The following is a 10,612-nucleotide window of genomic DNA, read 5'->3' on the forward strand; positions in this document are numbered from 1 at the left end:
TTTTACATTATATGTCAATAATTTAGATGATGAAACTGATGGCTTTGTGGCAAGTTTTCAGGCACAAAGATAGGTGGAGGTGGAGGTTGGTAGTTTTGGTAAAGCAGGGAGGCTACAGAGGACTGAAATAGATTAAGAGAATGGGTGAAAAAATGGCAGATGGAATACAATATCAGGAAGGGTATGGTCATGCACTTTGATAGAAAAAAAGAAAAGTGTGGACTATTTTCTAAATGGAGAGAAAATTCAAAAATCTGAGGTCCAAGGGGACTTGGGAATCCTTGTGCAGGACTCCCTAAAGGTTAACTTGCACATTGAGCCGGTGAGGATGGCAAATGCAATGTTAGCATTCATTTCAAAAGGACTAGAATAAAAAAGCAAGGATGTAACGTTGAGACTTTATAAAGCACAGGTGAGGCCTCATTTGGAGAACTGTGAGCAATTTTGGTTTCCTTATCTAAGAAAGGATGTGCTGAAACTGGAGAGGGTTCAAACGAGGTTCGCAAGAGTGTTTCCTGGATTGAAAGGCTTATCATACGAGGAGTGCTTGACAGCTTTGGGCCTGTACTTGTTGGAATTCTGAAGAATGAAGGGGGATCTCATTGAAAGTTGCCTCCTGTATAGTAACACCTAGATGTGAATGAAGCAGTTTGCAGATATTAAGTCAGCCACTAATTCATCTTACTTTGATTTGCGCAGGAGAAGACAGCAAAGACAGCCTGCTGTTGGCATCTACAATCCCAGTGTGAACACTCACAGACCCAGGCACCAGCGGAAGTTTGGCAAAACTAGGCAGGAGAATGAGTCTCATATTTACGCTGTTATTGACGAAGACCGTGTTTATACTGATTATTTTAACAACACACAGTTTCTGCCCATTCCGGAGGTGGATGTGTATCGGCCTTTCCAAGGCCCCATGGGCAATGTCCTGCCTACTCTCCCACCTCCACGTGGTACTGTGCCTAAGGGGTCCAATCCAGAGACTGTGCCCATGGTGTCCAATGACCTATATACATTTTCAGTAAAGAAGGCGGATGTAGAAAACAATGGGGAGACAGTGACTTTCCTTGGGAATGGCGAAAAGGATTCTAGCTCATAGCAAAGCATGTTTACTGGTATGAGTAACAGTGTAAATGTGTAAATAGCTGGCATCTGTCCAAACAACTCATTGCTTTTCATGGACTGATTTTACCGGTGAATACAGCAGTGTTTAGTTTCCAGGTAACATTTTTTCAGTGAGGGTTCAGCTTCCCTGCCACTGAGCCAGGAGCTCCTGTGCAGGTATTTTCCAGAACCTGCAGTTTGTAGTGCAGTATTTTGACCATGGAATGAATGTTGGTGGTTTGAGTATCTCAAAACCTGCTAATCTCCTGGGATTTTTCATCCACAACAGTTTACAGAAAATAGTGTATAAACCAAAAAACATCTTGTGAGTGGCAGTTCTGTGGGCAAAAATGCTTTGTTAATGAGAGAGGTCAGAGGAGAATTACCAGATTGGTTCAAGCTGACAGAAGGTAACAGTAACACAGATAAACACATGTTACAACAGTAGTGGGCAGAAGAGCATCTCTGAATGCACAGCATGTTGAACCTCGAAGCCGATGGGCTACAGCAGCAGAAGACCATGAACATACACTCAGTAGCTTCTTTGTTAGATACAGAAGGTATCTAATAAAGTGGTCACTGAGTATATATAGGCAACTGGGAGCAAGGGGATCTCTTGAAGAAGAGGGTGTAAGAAAGGGGTAAACTATGTGTGAAGTCAGGGGACATGGGTTAGGTCCCAAAGTGAATACTTCTCTGTATCCACCAAGCAGAATTAAGGGGATGATAGTGAATTCAGAGAAGAATATGTTGATGGTCTGGAGAATCTCAGTATTAAGAAAGTGGAAGATGTCCTAGAAAACATAAAGGCTCATAAATCCTCAGGGCCACATGAGATTTATCTCAGAATGTTATGGAAAACAAAGTAGGAGGTTGCTGGGGTCCTGATGGACATTTTTACATCTTTGTCATTCATGAATGAGGTACCATAAGATTGAAGGATAGTGAATGTTGTTCCTTTATTTAAGAAGAGCAATAGGGATAAGCCAGGTATCTACAGGTGGATGAACTTTATATTAGTAGTAGTAAAATTATTTGAGGAAGTTCTAAGATATAGGATTTATGTACATTTTGAAAGGCAGGGGCTGATCATGGCTTTGCTTATGGGGTGGTTGTCATTGTCTCAGTAATTTGGCTGTTTTTTGAGGAGATAACTAAGAAAGTGATGAAGTGCAGTAATATCTATAAGGCATTTGACAAGGTGTTACATGCTAGGCTAGTCCAGAGCACAAATAGGAGAAGGAGTAGAGCACTCAGCCCTCAGACCTGTTCCGCCATTCATTATGATCAATGCTGGACTCAACTCCCCTTCGGTACCATTTCTTCATACCCCTCGATTCCCCCATCTGTCAAATCATGTGATCCAGCTTCCCCCACCCCCTCCTCCACCTAAGGATAGAAAATTACAGAGATTTTTCCACCCTCTAAGAAAAGAACTTTCTACACATATCAACTGTAAATAGCCAGCCCTTAATTGTTTTAGAATATTAGAGCGTTTTTGACAAGAACAGGCCATTTGACTCAACACAGCTTGCCAAATTCCTAGTGTGTTAAAGTAACTATCAAATTTAGATTTGAAAGTCTCTAAGGTACAACTCTCAACTACATAACTAGGTAGTTTGTTCTATATGTCCTTAACTCGCTGTGTAAAGAAATGCTTCCTGATGTGAGTCTGAAATCTCCCTTTAACCAGTCTCCACCTCTGGCCCCGTGTCCTTGATGATGGATTAATTCTGAAGTAGCAGCTGGCATGCACCTTACTTATACCCTTAATGATTTTGAACACTTCTGTCATTTCTCCTCTCTTTCTATGTCTACTTAGGCTAAGAAGATTTACTTCTTTCAATCTTTCCTCATAACTCGTACTCTACAGACCTGAAATGGGTCTCGTCACCCTTCTCTGAACTCTCTCCAGTGCCTTTACCTCCCCCACACAATTTAGAGACCAAAACTGTACACAGTTCACAAGGCATGGCTTCACAAGTACATCAAACAGCTTAAGGAGAACTTCTCTAGACTTGAACTTCACTGAGCACATTAGATAGTCCAACATTCTATTACCCTTCCTAATGGCTTCTGTGCATTGTCTAGATGTTGATAGTGATGAGTCTACCAGGACACCCAAATCCTCATACAATGCACTCAAGACCTCACATGTATATTTATATCTAATATTTCTGCTTTTTGTATGTAATACTTTAACATTCACTTACATTAAATTTCATCTGTCATTTATCTGCCCACATCTGAAGTTTGTTTAGATCTAACTTTATTGATTCTGCTGTTTGAATATTATCAGTCTGTCCCCCTAATTTTGTGTCATCAGTAAACTTTATTAGTTTTTTGTTATGAGCTTATCCAAATCATTCATGTAAATTAAAATCAGCGGCGACCCTAAACCTGATTCCTGCAGAGCCCCCTTTTAACATCTTCTAGGTGTTGAAATGATCCTCTCACCATAACTTGGTGCTTTCTTGTTTCTCAGCTAACTCTGCATCCATTTGCACACCTTATCCTGAATCCCCACCTCCTGTAATTTGATTGTTAACCTCTCATTGGGTACCTTGTCTAAAGCCTTTTGAAAGTCCAAGCATCATCCACACTATTGTTATCGTAAATTTTAGTTTCTTCTTCATTGAATTCCAGCATATTAGTTAAGCATGATTTCCCCTTTACTTTCTGCTAACATGTCTGTTCTCATCATCTGCTTTTCCATCTCATTCTTTATTACAATACATGCTTAGCTTACTAGTCTATAGTTACCAGGGTCAGTGTGGTCACCCTCCTTGTATACTGGGACAATGTTAGCCCATTTCCAGTCCTTAAGGATTTCACCAGTCTTCAATGACTTTTTAAAAATACATGTTCGGGGTTTGTACATATAACCACAGACCTCTATAAGTTGGATATATGTTGTCTTGCCCTGGAGATTTTCAGCTGAAGCAGGACCTCACTTTCTAAGATCTCTAAGTCACTTAAAACAACTTTATTTTTCTATTTATGTTGCTAACATCTTTGCAGGTGAATACTTCAGCAAAATATGAGTTACAAGTATCCACTATGTGCTTCTCTGCATAATTTAATACCCTACTATTATTCCTAATACATTAACCTTTCTCTTTGGCTTTTCTTTTACCACTAAGGTATTGAAAAAAATCTCTTGGGGTCAATCTTAGTATTATCAGCAACATCCTTATCAACCTGTCTTTTGGCAATCCAAATTTCCATCTTGACTATAGTTTTCATATTTGCATAAACATCATTACTATTTTCTGTATTCCTTATATAGCTGTCTTCAATATTTTGTATGTACCTTATGATCACTTGTTCCTAAAGGATCAACAACTTATATACACAAAATTCTATCCTGATCATTTCAGAGTATCAGATCTAGACAGGCCTTCCTTCTTGTTGGTACATTAACATACTGGGTCAAAAAAACAATCATTTAATATTTCAATCCTGCAGTTATGTTCCATGGTTTCTGACTGTCATTGGTGAAAACCTCTTCATATCTACCTTGTCAAACACCCTTAGGATCTGAAGCTTAAATAGATTGCCTCACGTTCTTCTAAGCTCCTGGGAATTGAGACCCAAACTGTTTAATCTTCCATTATAGTACCTCAAACTAATTTGAAGAATTCTCTTTATCTTAAGCTAAACCGTACCAGTATGTCATTTAACTGGAGAAGGTGCAAAATGAGTCGTGAGGATGTGCCTGCACAAGAGGGATTGAGCTAAAAGGAGAAGCTAGATAAACCTGGAGTGTTTTCTGTAGATCTTAAGAAACTGTGGATGACCTTATAGTGGTTTATGAAAGCATGAGGGACATAGATAAGGTCTAAAAAGCTAAAGTCTTTTTCACAGAATAGGGAAGTCTAAAACTACAGGGTATAGGGTTACAGTGAGAATGGAAAGATTTAAAACAGCCTTGAGGAGCACGTTTCTTTACCCAGAAAATGGTGGGGAAATTGAACAAGCTGCTAAAGAAGATGACAAGCATTGTTAGAATTATTACATATAAAAGGCATTTGAACAGACAGACATGAAAGTTTTAGAGAGATATGAGCCAAACACGGGCATATTGGTCGGGATGGAGGAGTAAGGTCTTGAAGATCCTGTTTCCGTGCTCTATATCTTAATAGCTCCATGGTAAAATCCTGAGAGAGAGAGAGACAATCTGATTGAAATCAGCAGTTTGGAGTTTGACTGGGATCCCCAAAATGTGGTAAATTCAGCCAGATTTTACGGTGTGCATTATGCTGTAGAATTAACAATGGAGCCTGCCACATGCACACAGATCAGCTTGTGGCCAAAGCGTGATTTGAACATGGAGCTTAGAAAAGTATAGCACAGCAACAGGCTCTTTGACTGAGTTAATTAAGAATCAAGATTGTTTAATGTCATTTTCAGTGCACAAGTTTAAAAGAGTCAAAATCTGATGAAGCACAAAAAAAACCTCAATAAGGTAAAGAACACAATAATAGCGAAAACATAATAACTATAAAAACAACACACACAAAGTGCTGGTGGAACACAGCAGGCCAGGCAGCATCTATAGGGAGAAGCACTGTCGACGTTTCGGGCCGAGACCCTTCGTCAGGACTAACCGAAAGGAAAGATAGTAAGAGATTTGAAAGTAGTGGGGGGAGGGGGAAATGCAAAATGATAGGAGAAGACCAGAGGGGGTGGAGTGAAGCTGAGAGCTGGAAAGGTGATTGGCGAAAGTGATACAGAGCTGGAGAAGGGAAAGGATCATGGGATGGGAGGCCTCGGGAGAAAGAAAGGAAGGGGGGGGAACACCAGAGGGAGATGGAGAACAGGCAAACAACTAAATATGTCAGGGATGGGGTAAGAAGGGGTGGAGGGGCATTAACAGAAGTTAGAGAAGTCAATGTTCATGCCATCAGGTTGGAGGCTACCCAGCCGGTATATAAGGTGTTCCTCCAACCTGAGTTTGGATTCATCTTGACAATAGAGGAGGCCATGGATAGACATATCAGAATGGGAATGGGACGTGGAATTAAAATGTGTGGCCACTGGGAGATCCATTACTTTCGCCAATCACCTTTCCAGCTCTTAGCTTCATCCCACCCCCTCCGGTCTTCTCCTATCATTTTGCATTTCCCCCTCTCCCCATTACTTTCAAATCTGTTGCTATCTTTCCTTTCGGTTAGTCCTGACGAAGGGTCTCGGCCCGAAACGTCGACAGTGCTTCTCCCTATAGATGCTGCCTGGCCTGCTGTGTTCCACCAGCATCTTGTGTGTGTTGTTGTTTGAATTTCCAGCATCTGCAGATTTCCTCATGTTTGCTCTATAAATATAAATACATAGGCTAGCTAATAAAAACATAAGATATAGTAGCAGATTTAAGCCATTTGGCCCTTCGAGTCTGCTCCACTATTTCACCATGGCTGATCCAATTTTCCTCTCAGCCCAATCCCCTACGCTCCCCCCACCCTCCCCCATATCCCTTCATGCCCTGACCAAACAAGTATCTGTCAACTTATGCCTAAATATACATAATGACTTGGCCTCCACAGCTGCCTGTGGTAACAAATTCCACAGAGTCACTACCCTCTGGCTGAAGAAATACTTCCTCATCTCCATTTTAAAAGGACACACCTCTATTTTGAGGTTGTGTCCTCTGGTCTTAGACTCTCCCGCCAAAGGAAACATCCTCGCCACATACACTCCATCAAGAGCTTTCACCATTCACTGTTTCAATTAAGTCACCCCTCATTCTTCTAAATTCCAGAGAATACAGGCCCAGAGCCATCAAAACCTCTTCACATGACAAGCCATTTAATCCTGGAATCATTTTCGTGAATGAACCCTCTCTAGTTTCAGCACAACCTTTCTAAGATAAGTGGCCCAGAACTGCTCACAATATGCCAAGTCTCACCAGTGCTTTATAAATTTTCAACATTACATCTTTGCTTTTATATTCTAGTCCTCCTGAAATGAATGCTAACATTGCACTTGCCTTCCTCACCACAGATTCAACCTGCAAATTAACCTTTATGGAACCCTGCACAAGGACGCCCATTTCCCTTTGTGCCTCAGAGTTTTGTATTTTCTCTCCATTTAGATTATAGTCAACCCTTTCATTGTTCTACCAAAGTGCATGACCATATACTTCCCAACACTGTATTCCATCTGTCACTTTGCTCATTCTCCTAATCTGTGTAAGTCCTTCTGTAGCCTCCCTAATTCCTCAAACCTACCTGCCCCTCCAACTGTCTTCATATTAATTGCAAACTTTGCAACAAAGCCATCAGTTCCGACATCTAAATCATCAATATATAACATTTTTAAGAATTGGTCCCAACGCAGGCCCCTGTGAAAAACCACTAGTCACCGGCAGCCAACCAGGAAGGGCTTCCATTATTCCCACTTTGCCTTCTGCCAGTCAGACTGCCACTGCTAGAATCTTTCCTGTAACACCATGGGTTCATTCCTTATTAAGCAGACTCATTGGTGGCACCTTGCCTTCTGAAAATCCAAGAACACAACATTGACTGATTCTCATATGTCTATCCTGCTTGTTGCTTCCTCAAAAGAATTCCAACAGATCTGACAGGCAAGATTTTCCCTTGAGGAAATCATGCTGACAGCCTATTTATCATCCTTAAAAATTGACTCCTATGTCTTCCCACCCAATGAAGTCAGACTAACTGGCCTTTAATTTCCTTTCTTCTGCCATTCTCCCTTCTCAAGGTGTAGAGTGACATTTCCAACTTTCCTGCCTTCCGGCACCATTCCAGAATCTAGTGATTCTTGAAAGATCATTACTAATGCCTCCACAATCTCTTCACCCACCTCTTTCAGAACCCTGAGGTATACACTATCAAGTCCGAGTGACTTATCTATCTTCAGATCTTTAATTTTCCCAAGAACCTTCTCTAGTAATGGTAACTTCGCACACTTCATGACCCCCGAACTTCCACCATACTGCTAGTGTCTTCACAGTGAACATTAATGCAAATTAGTTCATCTGCCATTTCCTTTTCCCACATTACTACCTCTCCAGTCTTGTTTTCCAGGACCTCACTTGTGGCTAGAGAATATGTGAAGTTATTGATCAAGGTCCAAGGAATCTCCTCTCTTCCCTCTCTCAATCACCTGAAGTATATTCCATCAAGTTCTCGGGACATCTTCTTTAATGTTCTTTAAAAGACCTGATACTACCTCCTTCTTTATATCATTGATCTCCTTAGTAAATACAGCCAAAAAATACTAACTTAGGATCTCACCATTATCCACGGCCTTCAAGTACATGTTCCCTCCTTGATTATTGAATAGTTATACCTACTCCCTAGTTATCCTCTTGTTCTTAATGAGTAAACAATGCCTTGAAATACCTTTGATCCTACTTTTGAGTTCTTTTCTAGTGTCTTTATAATCCTCAAGGGCACTGTTTGATTTTGCCTCCTTTATCTTCTTAACTAAATTCACCATCTGATAGTTTTACTTTCCCTTCATTGTTCTTCCTTCTTGCTAGAAGATACTGTTCTGTACGCTGTACCTTTACTCTTTAAACACAGTCTACAGATCAGATGTGGGTTTTCCTACAAACCAAGGGTCCCTCACATATTTATGAAATGGACCCCTACCATTAACCGAGAGGTTTGTGGACCTCAGGTCAGAAACTCCTTCTGTAAACAGCTATTCCCAATTAACTATCCCTTGTACCTGCAATTTGCCCTGCTTCAATTTGATATTCATTCACAAGGTCCGCATTTATATAAAGCTATCTTAAAAGTTAACAAATTGTGATCCCTGTTCCCTAACTGTTCTCCACTGAAAGTTCAGCCACCCTGCCAGGCTCATCACTCAACACCAGGTCCAGCATGAGCATTCCTTCTGTTGGACTATCTTCATATTGATTTAAGCGATATTAATAACGAATTTCAACCCGTTTAAACATCTTGCACCAAAGGTCCTAGTCTATAAAGGTGAAGTTGAAGTCACCTGCTACAATAACCTGCATTTTTACCTGCATTTCTGTTCCTTAATGTCCCAATAGTTATTGAGGCATCTGTAGTATAATCTTATTAGAGTGTTGCAGCTTGGTTTTAAGTTCTACCCATATAGTCCCACATTCCAAAGACAAGTTGATAATTATTTACTTGGTGTAAATCCTCAAAGTTTGGTGAATAGCAACAGAAGCATAGTAATGGTCAGGTGTACAGGTAATAAAGGGAATGGGCCAGGACTGATAAGGTTTACTTTACAGTTACCCTCAATGGACTCCTCTGTGCTGCAGTCAGTGAATAAGGAAGGAATCCTTTTGTTATCCTCTGATCTATTTACAATCTTGTCCACTTGAAGGATCTCAGCCCACTAATGTAAATGACCTGTAGATCTCACACATTTTTCTATGACCACTGAGGTTTTCAATAGGATTTCAAAGTTATCCTGAACATTAAAAAAGTAATATTTGTGGATTGAAACATTATTTCAAAAGATTTCAAGATAATGTATGTCATGTTTTTTTTTTATTTTTTGTATCTTTATTTATGATCTTCTAGTTTTTATCTTTACATATGTGTTTCTAACAATTGTTCTGGGTCATTTTGTTTTTAAAAAATAAAATTTGTACTTTTTCTTTTGAGTTCTCTGTGAGAGTTATTTAATAGGATTCGATGTTGGTTCACAATTCCTCTCCCTCACATTCCCTGCGACGTCATCTCCATGTTTGCCTCCATCTCATTTCCAGTTCTTACAGAGGATCTCTGACCTGAAAAATCATCTCTGTTTCCCTTCCCAGAAATGCTGTCCAACCTCCTGAGCGTTTCCAGCACTTTGTGTTTTCTTTAAGATTTCCAGGACCTTGAATTTTTATTCACTGGCCTCTGCATGGTGAATGTCTAGGCTATGGGAGGTAGCTTTGTTGTGGTCAACAGTATTCATCTCAGCTTTACCACTGAGTTAATGGCTAAAAAATATTTCAATGCTCACTGCACCCACTGTATTTCCCATGTCTGAACTACTTCAGAATCAGAATCAGGTTTGTTATCACCGGCACATGACATGAAATGTGTTAGCTTAGCAGCAGCGGTTCAATACAATACATAATCTAGCAGAGAGAAAAAACAATAATAAATACAATAAAACAATAAATAAACAAGTAAATCAATTATGTGTGTTGATAGATTTTTAAACATTTGCAAAAACAGATTTACTGTATATTAAAAAAAGTGAGGTAGTGTCCAAAGCTTCAATGTCCATATTTGATCGGATGGCAGAGGGGAAGAAGCTGAATCACTGGGTGTGTGCCTTCAGGCTCCTGTACCTCCTCCCTGATGGCAGAGGGGAAGAAGCTGTTTCTGAATCACTGAGTGTGTGCCTTCAGGCTCCTGTACCTCCTCCCTGATGGCAGAGGGGAAGAAGCTGTTTCTGAATCACTGAGTGTGTGCCTTCAGGCTCCTGTACCTCCTCCCTGATGGCAGAGGGGAAGAAGCTGTTTCTGAATCACTGAGTGTGTGCCTTCAGGCTCCTGTAC

At 40.4% G+C, this 10,612-nt stretch overlaps 1 protein-coding gene across 1 annotated transcript in view; it reads left to right on the top strand.

Annotated features, from left to right (window-relative positions):
- cdcp1b (CUB domain containing protein 1b) overlaps positions 1-5,663 on the top strand; it is a 101,762-nt gene extending 96,099 nt beyond the window's left edge. The window contains exon 9 of the mRNA XM_059945687.1: positions 700-5,663. Within this exon, the coding sequence (XP_059801670.1) occupies positions 700-1,099 (400 nt within the window). The 3' untranslated portion in view covers positions 1,100-5,663. The remainder of the gene's footprint in view (positions 1-699) is intronic.
- The last annotated feature ends 4,949 nt before the right edge of the window (positions 5,664-10,612 follow it).

The sequence above is a fragment of the Hypanus sabinus genome, chromosome 20, assembly GCF_030144855.1.
Source record: "Hypanus sabinus isolate sHypSab1 chromosome 20, sHypSab1.hap1, whole genome shotgun sequence".
Classification (NCBI taxonomy): Eukaryota; Metazoa; Chordata; class Chondrichthyes; order Myliobatiformes; family Dasyatidae; genus Hypanus; species Hypanus sabinus.